The sequence below is a fragment of the Ursus maritimus genome, unplaced genomic scaffold, assembly GCF_017311325.1.
Source record: "Ursus maritimus isolate PB19 unplaced genomic scaffold, ASM1731132v1 scaffold_8, whole genome shotgun sequence".
In the NCBI taxonomy this organism is placed as follows: Eukaryota; Metazoa; Chordata; class Mammalia; order Carnivora; family Ursidae; genus Ursus; species Ursus maritimus.
Window position 1 is genome coordinate 39,824,420 of NW_024426996.1, and position 18,715 is coordinate 39,843,134.

Consider the following 18,715-nt stretch of genomic DNA (forward strand, 5'->3'; position numbering starts at 1 on the left):
CACACACACACACACACACACACACACACACACACACACACCTGTCAACCGAGAATTATTCATTTGTCAAAACTATGCTAGAAGAATGAAGGAGAAATGAAGATATTCCTAGGTAAAAGCTAAGTGAGTTTGTTACTACTAGAATGGCCCTAAAAAATTAGCTAAAGGGGTCCTTCCTGCTGAAATTAATGGGCACTAGACAGTAACTCAAAGCCTTCTGAAGAAGTAAGTAAGATAGGTAAAGATAACTACATAAGTAAATATAAAAGAACTACTCAACTTTGGTTCTTAACTCTGTTTTTACCTGTATGATTTAAAAGGCAAATATATAAAACAACAATTATAAGTTGATGTTAATGGACAGACAATATATAACAATGTAGTCTGTAATAATAACAGTATAAAAGGGGAAGGATGGAGGTGTATACCAGCAGAGTGTTTGTGTGGTATTGAAACTAAGTTGGTATTATTCACGGTAGGTCATTATAAGATAGTAATTTTAATCCTTAAGGTAACCACTAAGAAAAAACTAAAAGAATAAAGAAAAAAAAAAGGAAAGAAAAGAAGCAAATTAAAATGGCACATTATAAAAACCAACTAAATACAAAAAAAAACAAAAACAAAAACAAAACAAAACAGTGATGGAAGAATTACCGGAAAAAAGCACATAAAAAACACAAAAAAGAGTTAAATGGCAGAAGTTAAGTCTGAACAAGGGATCTTCGTGGGTGGGGGCAGCCTAATTCCTTATCTGGTTATTTTGCTAGTAGCTGTGTCATACAGCTGGCAATATATTTTTCAAGATGGATATCTTTTGAAATGGATGCCTCAACGATCAGAAGCTTCATGTCAGGCACTTAACACTGCATGGTTTAAGTGTATTTTAGATTAATCCAATTGATCTCCAATTACGAGCGGAAATTGGCAAAATGAAAACAAAGAAACATAATCCATGTCCTGAAAACCAAAGAAATCTTGAGAAAGAACAAAGTTGGAGGACTCAAACTTCATGATTTTAAAACTTATTACAAAGTGACAGTAATCAAAACAATGTAACAGTGACATAAGGATAGACTTACAGACCAATAGAATAGAATAGGAAGCCTAGAAAGAAATCCTCACATATATATATATATATATAGTCAAATGATTTTCAACAAGGTGCCAAAACCATTCGATCTTTTCAACAAATGGTACTGGGAAAACTGGATTTCTACATGTAGAAGAATAAAGTTGGACTCCTACTTTATATCATAAACAAAAAATAAAGTGGATCAAAGACCTAAATGTAAGAATTAAAACTATATGGGGTGCCTGGGTGGCTCAGTCCTTAAGCATCTGCCTTCAGCCCAGGGCATGATCCCAGGGTCCTGGGATCGAGCCCTGCATTGGGCTCCCTGCTCCGCTGAGAAGCCTGCTTTTCCCTCTCCCACTCCCCCTGCTTGTGTTCCCTCTCTCACTGGCTGTCTCTCACTGTCAAATAAATAAATAAAATCTTAAAAAAAAAAAAAGAATTAAAACCATAAAACTCTTTGAAGAAAACATGGAGGGGGAGGAATGTCCATGACATTGGATTTGGCAATGATTTCTTGGAAATGACACCAAAAGCACAGGCAAAAAAAGAAAAAAATAGATAAGCTGGACTTTATAAAAATTTAAAACTTTTGTGCAAAGGACACTATTAAGAGAGTGAAAAGATAACCCACAGAATGGGAGAAAATATTTGCAAATTGTATATATGATATGGGATTACTAACCAGAATATATATTCCTAGAACTCAACAACAAAAGACAACACAATTTAAAAACATGTAGAAGACTTGAATAGACATTTCTCCAAAGCAGATATGCAAATGGAATAAGTACATGAAAAGATGATCGACTTAATTAGTCATTAGGGAAATGCAAATCAAAACCGTGAGATACCACTTCATTCTCACTAGGCTGGTTATAATAGAAGACAGAGTTGGTGAGCACGTGGAAAAATTGGAACCCTCAGACATTGCTGGTGGGAATGTAAAATGGTGCACTGCTTTGAAAAACAGTCCGGATTTCCTCAAATGTTAAACATAGAATTACCATATGATCCAGAAATTACTCTGGGATAGATAGATACAGAACACATACATGTACATGAACGTTCATAGCAGCATTATTTATAATAGTCAAAAAGTACAAAGAACTCGAATGTCCATCAACTAACTGGGTAGTAGAAAGACAAAGTGCGGTGTATCCATACGATGGAATTTTATTCAGCCATGTAAAGAATGGTGGTACTGATCCATGCTACAACATGATTGAACCTCGAAAATACTATGCTAAGTGAAAGTAACCAGTGACAGAGGCCACATTTTATATGATTCCATTTATACGAAATGCCCCAGGACAGGAAAATCTGTAAAGACAGAAAGTAGATTATTAACTACTAGGGTCTATGATGAGGGAATAGGGAATAACTGTAGACTGGATTTCTTTGGGGCAGTAAAAATATTCTAGAATTAGTGATAATGGATGCACAACTTTCTGAATATTTTAAAAATCACTGAATTGGGGGCGCCTGGGTGGCTCAGTCCGTTGAGCATCTGACTCTTGACTTTGTCTCAGATCATGGTCTCAGGGTCGTAAGAGGGAGCCCCACTTGGGGCTCTGCTCTGCGCTCAGCAGGGAGTTGGCTTCTCCATCTCCGTCTTCCTCTCCCTCTGCACCCTTCCCCTGCTTGAGCTTTCTCTTTCTTGCTCTCTAAAATCAATTAGTAATCAATATTTTTTAAAAATCGCTAACTTGTAAACTTTAAGTAGTTGAATTTTATTGTGCAGGCATGCCTCACTTCCCTTTATTGCATTTTGTAGATATTGTGCTTTTTACAAACTGGAAGTTTGTGGCAACCCTGCCTTGAGCAAGGCTTTGGTGCCATTTTTCTAAAGCATTTGCTCACTTCAGGACTGTCACATTTTTGTAATCCTCACAATATTTCAAGCTTTTTTATTATTATTAAGCTTGTTATGGTGATCTGTGATCAGTGAGTATGACTCTCTGAAAGCTCAGTGATGGTTAGCATTTTTTTTGCAATAAAGTATTTCCTTATTTGCTATTTATTTGTATTTTATGAAGGTATGTACATTGTTGTTTTTATTTGTTTTCAAGATAGGCTTGAGATTTTTTTAAAAGATTTTGTTTATTAATTTGTTTATTTGACAGAGAAAGAGAGAGAGTGAGTGAGTACAAGCAGGGGGAGCAGCTGAGGGAGAGGAAGAGGCAGGCTCCCCCCTGCACAGGGAGCCTGATGCGGGGCTCCATCCCAGGACCCTGGGATCATGACCTGAACCGAAGGCAGACATTTAACTCACTGAGCCACCCAGGCGCCCTACATTGTTGTTTTTAGACATAATGCTATTGCACTCCTAACAGACTACAGCATAGTGTAAACATAACTTTTATACACACTGGGAAACCAAAAAATTCATTTGACTCACTCTATTGTGATATTCACTTTATTGAGATGGTCTGGAATTGAACTCACAATATCTTCAAGGCATGCTAATATATGAATTATATTACAATTAAAATGTAAAGATCATGGAGGAACTGAAATCTTCACATGACCACTCTGGAAAACAGTTTGGCAGTTTCTTACTAAGTTATGTATACATTTAACATATAAACCAGCAATCACATTCCTGAGAGAATTGAAGATATATGTCAATAACAAAGAACTGTACATGAATATTCATAACAGCTAAAAACAAAACAACCTAAAAGTTCATCGATATGATGAATACATGAGAAGTGAATAAAGAAACAAATTGTAGTATATTCATGAAATGGAATACTACTCTGTGAGAATAGAAAGCAAACTACTGATACATAGAATAACTTTGATGAAATTCAAAAGCATTATACTAAATGAAAGAAGTCAGACCAAGAGAATATTTGATATATGATTATATGCATCATTTAAAAATATGATTTTTTGATGAAAATATAAATTGCCAAAATTTACTCAATATGAGATAGAAAAGCATAAGAGAGAAGACAGACTGCTTCCTAAAATTTGTTCTCTAGCTGATTTTTCTGTATTTTCAAGGCACAGATAATCTCTTATGTTTTTATAAAGATGGAAAGCTTACTAATCTATTGCATAAAACATTGTTATATTAATCGATAATATAACCCTGACTGTCACAATCAGACAAGGCTCATAAGACAGGAAATAAGACTTATGATTCTTAGGTTGGTTGGTCAAAATAACCACCCAACATTGTTAATAAAAATGTATATTTCTCATGCGAATTGACTTTTTGATAATGCATCCAGCAAAATGCAGACTGTGGGAAACCTTGGACAAGCAGTCTGGTTTCCTCCAACAACGAAATTGCTAGGGAAAAAATAGATGGAAAGGAATCTGTAGATTAAATGAGATTTAAGAGATATAACAACCATTTTTATAAATATAATTTGGATCCTCATTTGAATAAACAAACTTTTAAAAGTGGATACAGTACTCAATGCCACTGAACACTCAAAAATGGTTAACATGATAAATTGTATGAATATTTTATGTATTTTAGAATAGGATTATTTGAATAATACCTGAATATATTAAGGATTATATATACAATGTACTATATATATATATATATACACAATATATATAACTATATATAATATATAACAATAATATAAGATTATAATGTAATATATAACAATAATATATAACAATATATAACATAATATATTATTGTTTTTGGTGTGATTATGCCATGTGAGTTAAATTTTTTAAAGTATCCTCATCTTTTGGAGATATGCAATGAAATATTTACAGATGAAAGTACATGATGTCTTATATTTGCTTCAGAATAGCCCTTGAGATGGGAAGTCAATGGGGGTAGAAATGCAAGAAGATTGGCTGTTCATACATCTGGGGGTCTCTTTACCTTTGTATATGTTACTAAGTATCCATAATATAAAGTTTAAAAATGTTCATTCCTGAGACCAGCACCAAGAGGTAAATATTCAGTGAATTTGGGTTGGATCCTAGGAAAATGCCCATCTGTGGAACCTGCTGTAGCTGAGTGATTCTCGTACAGGCTGTCCACATGCCTTCACTTGAAAAACATCGCTTTTGACCAGTCTCACTTTTGAAACATAGATGCCAAAACCTTAAATACCATATTGGCAAATAAAGCAGTGTATTAAAATAATCACATAGAGTGAATAATTGTTCATTCAAGGATTGTTCAAGGATAGCAATCCTGATGTAATCATTTGTGTCAGCAGAATTTATCGAGATGATGAATGCTGCTGTAACAGCAACTACAGAATCGCGGTGGTTTCAGGAGGGACAGTTCCTCACTCAGGAGGGTGCGTGTCCTCCAGCTCTCCCGAGCAGCTCTCCTCCAGCGGATGACTGGGGATTTGGGCTCTTTTCATTAGGTTCTCTTCATCATGTCGAATCCTTTCCCTCCAGGCTTGAGGACTAGGGAGATAGTGTGAGTGATAGCATAGAACATTTCAGGGGTGAGTCACAGAAATGCACATATCACTTTCACTCTTGTTCTGTTGGCCATAATCCAGGCTCCTGGGCCTAATCTAATTACAAGGGAAGCTGGCAAATGCAGTCTTCCCATGAGCCCGGGAAGAGGAAGCTGTCCCAATGGCCACCCAACGAATCTCTGCCACAGAGATTAAAGAGAGATATTATATATGGACGGTCTTTCACTTGCATATTCCATATCAAAAGCCCAACTCTAATTGCTACCAATTTATGGCATTACTTTCGTATCTCTGTTGTTACTTGGGATCTAAGGAACAACGAACCCGTAGTCTTTCAAAAGTTGTTATTAACAAGGGACAATTCTGTTGTCATCCTGATAGTGGTGGTTTAAATAAAGCAAGTTCCTCATTTAAAGCCAAAACAAAATAACAAAAAATTTTAAGACTTTTTAAAAAAAGATTTTATCATTTATTTATTTGTTTGACAGAGAGAGGGATTGTGCAAGCAGGGGGAGCGGCAGGCAGAGGGAGAGGGAGAAGCAGGCTCCCCAGTGAGCAGGAAGCCCGATGTGGGGCTCCATCCCAGGACCCGGAGATCATGACTTGAGCTGAAGGCAGACACCCAAGGACTGAGCCACCCAGGCGCCCTGAGGAGTAAGCAGTTTTACGTTCATAGCAAAACTGAGTAGAAGGTGCAGAGATTTCCAATATACCTCCTGCCCTGGCACATGCATAGTCTCCTCCATTATCAACATCTCCCACCAGAGTGATAGATTTCCTATAGTTGATGAGCCCACATCAATACATCATAATCACCCAAAGTCCAGAGTGTACATTTTTTACTAAGTTTACCCTTAGTGTGGTATTTTCTGTGAGCTTGGACAAATGCATAATGACATGTACCCATTATTATGGTATCATACAAAGTATTTTCACTGCTCTAAAAATTCTCTAGGGTCTGTCTATTTGCCAGCCTCCTCCTCTCCCGCCAATCCCTTGCAACCACTGAGCTCTCTATTGTCTCTGTAGTCTTGCCTTTTACAGATTGTTATATAATTGGGGCCATAGAGCATGCAGCCTTCTCAGATTGGTTTCTTTCACTTAGTAATATGCATTTAAGGTTCCTCTGTGTCTTTTCATGGCTTGACAGCTCATTTCTTTTTAGCACGGACTAATACTATGTTATGTGGATATACCACGGTTTATTCATTCACTTACTGAAAGACATCTTGATTGCTTCCAAGTTTTGGCAATGATAAATAATATTAGAGCTGCTATAAACACCTGTGTGCAGGTTTTTGTGTAGACATAGTTTTCACTCCTTTGGGTAGATACCAACGAGCGTGATAGATGAATCATATGGTAAGTGTATATTTAATTATATAAGAAACCTCCAAACTGTCTCCCAAAAGGTGTACATTTTGTATTCCCACTGGCAATGAATGAGAGTTCCTGTTACTCCACATCCTCTCAATCATTTGGTGTCAGTGTTCTGAATTTTGGCCCTTGTAATAGACGCGTAGTTGTCTCTTGTTTCCCTTTGCATCTCCCTGACGACATAGACGGAGAGCATCTTGTCATATGCTTACTTGTCATCAGTATATTCTTTGGTGAGTTGTCTGTTAAAGTCTTTGGCCCATTTTCAAATAAGGTAGTTTGTTTTCTTATTGTTGAGGTTTTAGAGTTCTTTGTATATTTTGGGTAATAGTTCTTCATCCGATGTGTCTTCTGCAAGTATTTTCTTCCAGGCTTTGCAAAGGGGATAGTCCCTATGGACAATAGCTGCTACAGTGGCTTTCTGATCCCCAGTGTAGGCTGTTAGGGGGACACATTGAAACAGTAGTTCCAGATTCCCCCGTTTCTGGATTGCAACAGAGAAAGTTATTCCCGTGGCAGGCCAGTTTTCAATGTTGTTTTGGGAGTCATTCCTGGTAGCTCAGCCTAGAGTCTTCATCTTTACATCAAGTATATAAAACACTTAATCTCCTAGATTAAGCCTGTTTAAAATAGCTGGAGGGCTTTCTGGTTTTGTGACTGAATCCCAATTGATAATGATTGCTAGGTGAAAAATGCTGGCCATTGAACACTATGTCCCTTTCTGATGGCAAAACTAACTCGAGTGTTTGTGACTCTCCCTGCCCAGTCCACTGAAATAACAAAGAAAAATGAGAAAGTGCAGGAGTAGAGGACGAAGAGAAGTAGTTGACAGTCACACTATTAAGTAGGGTGTGGTACCATCACTGGAACAAAAACGTTTTGAAATTTTTGGTAGGTATAGCTGGTGAGGTGGTTAGGTCAAATTGGAGGAATTAATGATAGTGATGCTAAGTACTCAGAGTAAACAAAACAGGGCTCCGGAACAATTTTTGGAGTAACCGTAAGTTCTGAATATCTGGATCAATAGAGGGAAACTTGAAGGACCTCAGTTTGAAAGTTGTGAAAAGGCGCTAGATTTGGATTCCTATTCTTGGCGTTCTCCTCTAGTCTTCATTTTGCTTGGCTTACTGGTTATGTAAAGTGAGTGATTTTACCTGACCTGTTTCTAATACATGAAATAAGGACAGAGTGTTCTAAAATATGCCCAGGATTTTGTGTTTATTCGGGTATGGTCATGCCAACAGAACGGGAGATCATTGCCATTGCAAAGACAGGTTATTACTCTGTTCTCAAGAGTAGCGGGCATGCCCTGCAATGCAGGGCCATAGAAAAAAGCACCAGGGTTGACTAAGCGGCAGAAGTGAGGTGACAGTATGGACACAACTCTTCATTGCGATTTCCGTGGAAAAGGCAAGCTATGCAGGGTGAGCAGATTTAGGATGGGCTAGTTCACGTAATTTTGGCAGGCTCTGGGCTGTAGGAGCTGTCCCCAGTCGTCTGATTCCTGGTGCAGGAATGGTTAGGGAATAGGAATAGTGAGACTCAGGCCAATAAAGGAGGTGGTTGAGGGACTGGGCTCTGGATTGGTTGGTTTGCTTTTAAGCAATGTGCTCTGCAGTGGTTATTTGCTACGTTTAGAAATTACCTAGTCCTAGGAGAGGCAGTCTGTCCAGGATCAGTAAGGTCCCAGATGCCAGAACATGAATACAGAAAATAAGAAAACAGGGGGCCTGGCTGGCTCAGTCAGTAGGGCACGTGACTCTTGATCTTGGGGTTGAGTTTGAGCCCCGTGTTGGCCATAGAGATTACTTAAAATTTTTTTAATTATGCAGAAAATAAGAAAATATAGTTAATATGCAGAGAAAGAATGGAGCATGTACTCCCAGATAACTTAGAGATATAGACTCAGTTAACTATTAAGAAACTTGCAGATGTGTTAGAAACCATTTGAATTTGCTTCATGAATCCAAGCATTCAACAGCTAAATCAAAACATGCAAATTTTGAGTTGTTTAACAAAGTTTCAAAGTTCTCTATGGATGAATAACTAGGTAACATTTATTGAACGCTCATTGTATACTAGGCACCATCCTAAGAAATCTACATGTAATATCTCCTTTTATCCCCAACATGTTGATCTTATGCAAGTAGGTATTAATATTATTTCCATTCACAGTTGGGGAACTGAAGCTTAGAGAGATTAAATCACTTGTCTGAATTCATGCTGCTCCCAAGTGTGAGCTGGCATTTAAACCCAGTTTAGTCTGACCTTAGAGTAATCACTCTTCTCTACCACTTCTCTTCCTGCAATAAATTTATAACAAGTAATTACACATATTTGCAAAGGCTTTGGACTGAAGGTCAGCTTAGCATGATTGTTAAGAGCACGTAAACTGGATAATAATAGTACTAACTTGATGAAGTTCAGTTAGTTAATGTAACGCACTTAAAACAGTGCTTGGCAACATAGTAAGTACTCAATAAATGTTATTATTATGTATATTCCTTAGTAAGTCTAAGTATCTAAGCTAAGTAACGAAGTAACTAAAACTAAGTCTTAGTAACTCAATGTCTAAATAAATTCTCTATAGTTATGATTAAGACCTAGTCTTAAATAAAAACAAATTTAAAAGTCAATAGCTAACTCCTTATTCTTTGCAATATCTGTAACACAAATGCCCATATGAAAAGAGAGAGTGGGGGGCCCCTGGGTGGCTCAGTTGGTTAAGTGTCTGCCTTTGGCTCCTGTCGTGATCCCAGGGTCCCTGCTCAGCAGGGAGCCTGCTTCTCCTTCTCCTTCTGCCTTTCCCCCCAGCTTGTGCTCTCTCTCTAATAAATAAATAAAATCTTAAAAAAGAAAAAGAAAGAAAAGAGAAATTGGCATTATAAGACCATTAATAGTTTTTCTATCATTCTTTAAAGTGTTTGATATGTACTAGCATTACATTCATGGCCCTAAATTGTTACTATATACAGGGATGACCTGAAGACTATGACAATTTTCTTTTCTCATTTCATTTTTTTAATTAGAGAAAAGCGGTTACAGGAATGGAAAGCTCTTAGGAAAAAACAAAAATTTGGGGAATTAAGAGAAATTTCTGGAAATCAGTACGTGAATGAAGTCACAAATGCAGAAAAAGATGTATCAGTTATAATTCATTTATACAGATCAAGGTAATTACCATAGCATTTTTGTAAAATGTTAATATACTACTAATGTTTTAAGATATTTATGTCTGGTTTTGACGTTTTATAAAGCATATAACAAAGACTACTCAAGAAAAGAAAACATATATATATATATATATATATATACACATACATATAACATATATAATATATAAACATATAAATATAAAAAACAGAATCCAGCCAAGTAAATTTGAAGATCTAATTGGTTTTTATTAAGTGATTAATGAATCAGGCAGCATCCTATGCAGCAGGTAGAGGGGCGTTCCAAAGGAGTTGTTCAAAATGGAAGGTTTTTATAGCAAGGAGGGTGGGACAGGAAGTTATTAGTAAAAGAAAAGAAAGGATTATTTCAGGCAAGGTCACCTCTTAGGGGAAACTCCAGGGGGGGGTTCTTATTAGATGGATCACCTCATCTTCCTTTGGGGAATGTAGAGCTCATGTAACAGATTACCTCATTTGGTACTGACCAGAAAATTCCAGATCGATTGGTTTAAAATATCACTCCTGGAGAGGTTGAAACTGTAATTAAGTCTCTGCTGTCCTGGGGGCAAGTGACTCCACCTTGGACCTTGTGGCTTTCTTTTTAACGTATACATACATATGTGTAGCGAGCAATTGGCTTCAGGGATTTAGGTATTTTATTATGTTTTCATGTCTAATTTAAAGAACTTGTCACACTTTTTGAAGAATAGCATTCTTTCAGGGTGCCTGGCTGGCTTAGTCAGAAGAGCATTCAACTCTTGATATCAGGGTTATGAGTTTGAGCCCCGATTTGGGTGTAGAGATTACTTAAATAAATAAATAAACTTTAAAAAGAAAAAAAAAAGAAAAAGAACACTCTTAGGCAGTTAACTTTTTTTAACTTATTATGGAAAATTTCAAACATGCAGAAAAGTAGAAAGAATGATCAAATGAACACCCTAAATGGCAGCCGGGTAGATTCAATAGTGAACATTTTGCCACTTTTGTGTGTTTTTATTTGTATGTAGGTGTGTGCATGTGTATGTATTTGTAGAATCATTTCAAAGTAAATTATACACAGCATAAACCTTTATTTCTGAGTATTTCAGCATGCATCCTCAAAATACAAGGGCATTTTTCTTATAACCATAATACTGTTTTCTCACCTAACAAAATTAGTAATAATTCCAAAATTTATAATAACTGACAAAGGATCCAGTCAAAGGTTATGCAGTGCATTTGGATATATCATGTCTTTTAAGTCTCTTTTAACAGAACAATTCCCTTGTACTCCCCTATGCTCCCCAAACAGTTAATTTATAGTGCCTACTTGTACTAAGTATAGCCCAAATGTCCCCAGACCTTACCAGCCTGGTATAATTGCGTAGAGTGGACTTTTCCCCAACTCTGTGCCACAGAGACACTGCGAGCGCCCAGAGTTTCACAAATCTCTCTAGTATTAGGTCCCAGCTACTCTGCCTGGGCTCCAAGCCAGTCCAGGAACAGAAGCCATGCCAGTTTCCTCATTGTCTTCATCTCGTTCTCGGAATAAAAAATTTCTTCTCTCTTTAGGTCCTCACAGAAACTCTGCACAAAATAATTTATGCAAATTAGAGCCCCGCTGTTTACCAGCTCACTAGTTCCTCACACAAATATTGAAAGGACACCATGTCCCATTAAAGAAGACATTTCTGTTATTGTAACTAAAATGCTTGTTAATTAATTTTTGAGGTGTTTAAAGCCTTAAAAAGAATCATTTCCCATTTTTCCTGTACCACTTATCTGGTAAAGCCAATTTGTAAATGCTAGTAAGGTCTGGGGACATCCGGGTTATACTTAGTACAAGCAGGCACTGAAGAGGGAGTAGTGAGTTTTATCCTTGGAGGAAGGAAGTATGGAACTTTCTATAGAGTATGTAATTCTTGGTCTTGGCCTTGGCCTCAAAAAATGAGATTCCCCAAAGAGGAAGTAGACAGGATGAATGGGGAGTGTTAGATGGAGTATACAGCTTGAAGAAAGATACAGAAATAAGACGGCCTCTTGCTTTGGAGGGCTTTGCGTAATATGGTAGCAGGCAGAGAAGAATGCTGGAGAGATCACAGAGAGCCTTGAAAGCTACACTGAGGAGCCCAGACTTGAACCGGAAGTCAGTGAGGAGCCACGGAAGGATTTTAAGCTTGAGGGCAGGGCATTTGTGACGTAGTGAGCTTTTCATGCTGAGCTCCCTTTACCAGCAGGGTCAAGGATGAATTTGGGAAACCAAGACTGGAAACAGATCGCTTAGGATAATCTGATGAAGCTCAGATAAGAAAGCAGAAGAGTAAGGTAATCGAGAAAAAGAGGAGAGGTTAGGTATGAGATAAGGAAGTAGAAGCAACATGATTTGATTACTGACTAGATGCTGTAAAGAAAAGGGAGATTTTTGGCCCGAGTGCCAAACTAAGAACATACAGAACAAGTGTATAATATATACAGATATACATTTTTTTTTCTTTGAGGGAGGAGGGGAGATGAAGTTCATCAGTGCTGATATCAGAATGGATAAGATTGCACAGTGAATGTGTCTAGTATGAGAAAGAGGGTCCAGGACACAATCACAAAGAACATCTACATTTGAGTCATAGATAGAAGAAGAAAGTCAAAGAAATAAAAAGGAAATTAATAGAAAGTATTATCACAGCAGCTCTTCCTGCCCACGGATCTTGTCCCTGTGCTCTAATAAAACCATATTTTTTGCACCAGGAAAAAAAAAAGGTGTTATCACAAAAGCCAAAAAAAGGGAAAACCTTTCAAGAAGGGCAGTGGACAGAACGTAGAGATTGTTATTTTCCTTTTTATTTGGGCTATGAACAGGAGAGTAGTTATTTGAAGGAGAAACAAAGTTGTAAGGAACTTTTAAAAAATTTAGTGACTTAAATATATAGGAAGTGGAGAAGATGGAAAAAAACAGGAATAGAGAGGGCAAAATAACAAACAGAGAAAGTTCCCATGCGAAATGAATATGGGGTAAAGTAAAGGACTGAAGGACTGGCTCTGAAACAGTTTGATAAGGCTGTGAGTGAGTGGTAGAGAAAACGGACTTACTGAAGAGTGGGTATATTGAGAGTCAAATTATAGAGAGCAGAAAGAATTGCAGGCTCTGGTTACACTTCCAGGCAATTTTTTAAAGTTTATTTATTGTTAGTAATCTCTATCCCAACATGGGGCTCGAACTCATGATCCCAAAGATCAAGAGTTGCATGCTCCTCCAACTGAGCCAATCAGGTGCCCCTTAAATATATGATGGGGAATAGTTCTGGATAATGGGGAACAGGAGGCTGCATGGAGTGGGATGTCAAAGAAAAGTGTGGGTGAAGTATGTTAGAGTCAAGAAATTCAAGGAAGTTTGAGATAAGACACTTTGGATGTCATAATCTCAGGTGGAAATAAGCCCAAGGTAGTGGAAAGAGTTGGAATCTCTTGTTTCAACTCAGAACTGCCAAGAATTCCCTAGAAGTGTCATGTCTTGTTTTGTTTTTCCTGGATCCTATAAACTGGGAACTAACTTGATTAAATTGATGTTAAATCAGATGTCGTTAGCCTTAGGCATCAAATTCCCACAGTAGCAAGCTTCGCTCCCAGGCTGTAATTGTGTTTATAATAAATATGGGAGGACTCTGCAGTTTATCATTACTGAAGGTAACAATAGAGGATGAGAGTTGATATGCTGTTATATTAAAAGAATATCCAAAGAGGGGCACCTGGGTGGTTCAGTTGATTAAGCTTCTGATATCTTGGTTTCCAGCTGGGTCTTAATCTTATGGGTCAAGGGATTGGGCTCTGCTCTCAGCAGGGAGTCTGCTTAAAGATTCTCTCCTTCTACCCCTCCCCCCCCAAAAAAAACCCCAGATTATCCAAAGATATATTTTTGTCATGGAGATGTTTCACTTACTTCATTAGACTGAGATAAGTAGTCTGTTTTTAAAGATATTGTGTACTATTTCTCTTTTTAGCATCCCAATGTGTCTATTGGTTAACCAGCATCTTAGTCTCCTAGCAAGGAAGTTTCCAGAAACCAAATTTGTTAAAGCCATCGTGAATAGCTGTATTCAACACTACCATGACAATTGTTTACCAACAATTTTTGTTTATAAAAACGGTCAGATAGAAGGCAAATTCATTGGCGTTATAGAATGTGGAGGGATCAATCTCAAGCTAGAAGGTAACGGTATTATTTTTTAAATGTTTTTTTAAAACACAGGTGAAAACTTCCATTGATTAACAAATATCATGAAAGTTTATTTCCATAAAACAAAACCCCCTTCTAGTCTCTTCTTGTATGCCTCCAGATTAATTTTCCTATAATAATACTCTTATTACATCTTCTTGCTTAAATCCTCAATGGTTCCTTGTGTGAAATAAGTTAAAAATACAGAATCTTCTGCTTGAAAATTTCAGCCCACCTATCCAACCATATTACTCAATGCTTTCTAGTTTCTGCTCCAACCAAACTATTCTTCAACTGCTACTGCAGGAACACCTTATTCATTTGTGCCTTTATTCTTTGTCTCATGCTCGTTCCTTGTACCTGAAATACCCTACCATTCTTTATTCTTTCTCCCATACCCTATTCTTTTGTAGTTCTCCTAGGTTTCCATTTCTCTCACTATGTGATTTTGGACCAATTCATAATCTTTTCTTCCTCTTCTCTACTAAATTTCTCTAGCATATTTTATCTATACAATTTATTTTTCACTTATCCACATACTATCTGATTTTGTCAGTTAATCAATTCCCTTTATTTTCTTTTTCATAGCACAGTACTTCATAATTTTAACTTCTTTAGTAATTTTTACTTGCTAACCTATTTCTAAGGCCATATCCTTGATCTAGTCATTTCTTGAAACTGCTTTAATCTGTATTATTAAAATATTTTTCTCACACCATCATGTGAAAGCCATTGAACCTCATCCTTTTAATTAAAAAATTAATACATAAGAGTACAAACAATGATATAGCAAACGTTCGTGTAATCAATTAGTGCCAAAAATAACAAATGTGAACATTTATACGTTTGCTTGAGCTATTTGTTTGTTGTTCAAATAAACATTACAGATATAGTTGAAGTTACCTATATTTTTTCTTTTTTTTTTTTAAGATTTTATTTATTTATTTGACAGAGAGAGACAGCGAGAGAGGGAACCACAAGCAAGGGGAGTGTGAGAGGGAGAAGCAGGCTTCCTGCCCAGCAGGGAGCCCAATGCGGGGCTCGGTGCCGGCTAGGTGCTGGCTCAGTGTGGGCTCGATGGAGGCTCGATGCAGGCTCGATGCGGGCTGGATCCCAGGATGCTGGGATCATGACCTGAGCCGAAGGCAGACGCTTAACAGCTGAGCCACCCAGGTGCCCCAAAGTTACCTATATTTTCATTCCTAGTCCTATTCCCCTTCCTGTCTCCCTACAGGCAACCACTGTGATGAATAGTGTATTATCTGGTCTGTGTTTTGGGGGTTTTGTTTTGTTTTTGTTTTTGTATGTTTAAACAGTTTTTTAAATTGTTGTAAAATACACATAACATGAAATTTATTATCTTAACCATTTTTTAAAATGTATAATACAGTATTATTAACTGTAGTTACCATGCTGTACATTACACACCCAGGACTTATTTATTTAACCATTTTTAAAGTATATAGTTCAGTGGCATTAAGTACATTCACACTGTTGTGCAACCATCACCACTGTCCATCTCTAGAACTCTTTTCATCTTGCATAACTGCAACTCTATACCCACTGAACAATAGCTCCCCATTCCCTTCTCCTCCAGTCTTGGCAACCACCATTCTACTTTCCAACTCCATGAATTTGACTACACTCAATACCTCATATAAGCGAATCATATTGTATCTGTCCTTTTGTGACTGGCTTATTTCACTTAGCATAATGTCTTTAAAGATTCATTCATTTTATAGCATTTGTCAGAGTTTCTTTCCTTTGTAAGACTGAATAATATTCCATTTTAGGTTTAGTCCACATTTTGTTCATCCATTCATCTGTCCATGGACACTTGGGTTGCTTCCACCTTTTGGCTTTTGTGAATTATGCTGCTATGAACATAGACGTACAACTAATCTGTTCTAGTCCCATCTTTTGGGTATATATTTAGAAGTAGAATTGCTGGATCATACAGTAATTCTATTTTAAGTTTCTGAGAAACAGCATTCAGTTTTGCATAGGGGCTGCCCCATCTAATCTTCCCACCAACAGTGCATAGGAATGCCAATTTCTCCACATCTTCACCAACACTCGTCGTTTTCTTTGCATGTGTATGTTTTGTATAACAGCAATCCTAATGTATGTGAGGTGTTTTCCCCACTGGTTTTTAATGTTTCCTAATGTCATTTTTCATGGTTCCAAAAATGCTTCAATTTATTTCTGAAGTCTCTACTATTTGTCTATCCCTGAATTAATACAGCACTGTGTTTATTACTACAGCTTTGTAACAATCTAGTTGTCTCCAACAGGGCAAGTCTTTTTCAAAATTTCATATAAATGTTGGAATTAGTCAACTTACATGAAAAATCCTGTTGATTATTAGAATCATATTTATAGATGATTTGTTGGAGACTTTATATCCAATAACAGTAGATGTTCTAATCCATGAATGAGATATATCTCATCATTTATCTTGGTCTTTTATGTTTTTTGTGATTTTCCTCATAGATATATACATTACATTTTGTAACATATTTTATAATTTTCCTCGGAAGTGTGTTTTGTAATTTGCCTCATAAATGTTCTGTTCATCCGTATAGTACTTAGGAATGAATTTACAGGGATTGGGGTTTTTGATTATCAGTTCAATTCTCTTGGTTTCTCTCTCAGATATATTTTGGTAATTTATATTTTTGTTAAAAATTTTCCCATTGAAGTTTTCACACATCTTGGTATAAGTTTTTCATAGTCTCATAGCCACATTAGAATCTTTACCTTGGTTATGTCCCATGTAAATTATTTTTATGAATTGATTTCTTTCCTTTTGTGATCATTTTTGCCTGAGGTATGTCTGTTAGTTTCTTCAAAGAACGAGCTTTTGATTTTGTTGAGCACCTATACTGACTTTGTTCTTCTACTCTTGTGAAGTCTTCATTATATTCCTCTTTCAGCTTTTCTTGGGTATACTTTATTGTTCTTTTCCTAGCTTCTTAATTTGAACCTTTATGTCACTTATTTTCAGTCAATTTAAAATAAACATTTTAGCTATAATTTCTCCCTATAACTTTGCTGTACCCAATATGTGTTTTGATATTGTAGTACTTTCATTGTTACTCAGTTCTAAGTATATCCTCATTTACACATTAATTTTATTAGCATCAATTACTGTTTCATGTAGATGAGGAGTTATTTTCATTTTCCAAGATTTTTATCTGATTTCATTATGGGTTATTTATTGCAGAACTTGAATGGAAACTAGCAGAAGTTGGAGCAATACAGACTAATTTAGAAGAAAACCCCAAAAAGGGCATTGTAGATGTGATGGTGTCTTCAATTAGAAACACTTCTATTTATGACGACACTAATAGTTCCAACAGTGATAATGATGATACCAAATAGAAATATTTAATAAATGACTTCAAAGTATTTATATACTGAATGTTTTGTCACTGCCTTTATAATCAGAGATCAGAAAATTTATGGATTTATTTTCATTTTTAGATTAGAATTATAGCTTATATATCATTTCAGAAACTTTCAGGTATTTCAGAATATTTATTGCCTCCAACAAATCCAGAATTTATACTGAACCCTTAATGTTTTTCTGTGGTTTATCCTTTTTTTGGACCCATGTTGGATAAAAGCACAAATATTTTAAGTCCTCTTTGTTGCTTACTCCCAAAGAGGCCCATGAATGAATATAATGAAAGATGACCATGAAATTTCATTTCATTTACATCAATAGATTTTATTTGTATTTTCTTATTATTTTTATTATTTTTTAAGTAGGCTCCACACCCAATGTGGGATTTGAACTCATGACCCTGAGATTGAGTCACATACTCTACTGACTGAGACAGCCAGGTGCCCCATATCAATAGATTTTAAAGTCTGTTATTTAGGAGCCTTGAGTGAAAATACTTAACTTTATGACCATACATTTTTTCCTTGAACTCTCTCACCTGTTAAAAAAATTAACCACTCGGGGCGCCTGGGTGGCACAGCAGTTAAGTGTCTGCCTTTGGCTCAGGGCGTGATCCCGGTGTTATGGGATCGAGCCCCACATCAGGCTCTTCCGCTATGAGCCTGCTTCTTCCTTTCCCACTCCCCCTGCTTGTGTTCCCTCTCTCGCTGGCTGTCTCTATCTCTGTCGAATAGGTGAATAAAATCTTAAAAAAAAAAAATTAACCACTCAATAGAAAAACACAATTTAAGGATTCTGAAAAGTACATAAGAAACACCAGCACTCATTATTATTGTTTTTAATAGTTCTGTTATGAAGTTAGAAAATTACTAAATTACTAAGTACTGTCACTGATAGACTGTAGAATCAGAAGTAATGACATGTAAAGTTTCTAAATTAGGAGAAGTAAGAAAAATATATTGTGAGGCTTACCTATGTTTTGATAGTAATCACAGAGGAATTCATCATGAAAAAGTATACAATATTAGGACACTGCAGAAGTCCTACAGGATGTTTTATCTTGGCTTAGTAATGAAC

The 18,715-nt window shown here is 36.5% G+C and overlaps 1 protein-coding gene across 1 annotated transcript in view; it reads left to right on the forward strand.

Annotated features, from left to right (window-relative positions):
• The window catches only part of PDCL2 (phosducin like 2), a 23,138-nt gene extending 5,525 nt beyond the window's left edge, over nt 1-17,613 (forward strand). The window contains exons 4-6 of the mRNA XM_008701526.1: nt 9,900-10,043; nt 14,015-14,223; nt 17,456-17,613. Of these exons, the coding sequence (XP_008699748.1) occupies nt 9,900-10,043; nt 14,015-14,223; nt 17,456-17,613 (511 nt within the window). The remainder of the gene's footprint in view (nt 1-9,899; nt 10,044-14,014; nt 14,224-17,455) is intronic.
• Nucleotides 17,614-18,715: the final 1,102 nt, after the last annotated feature.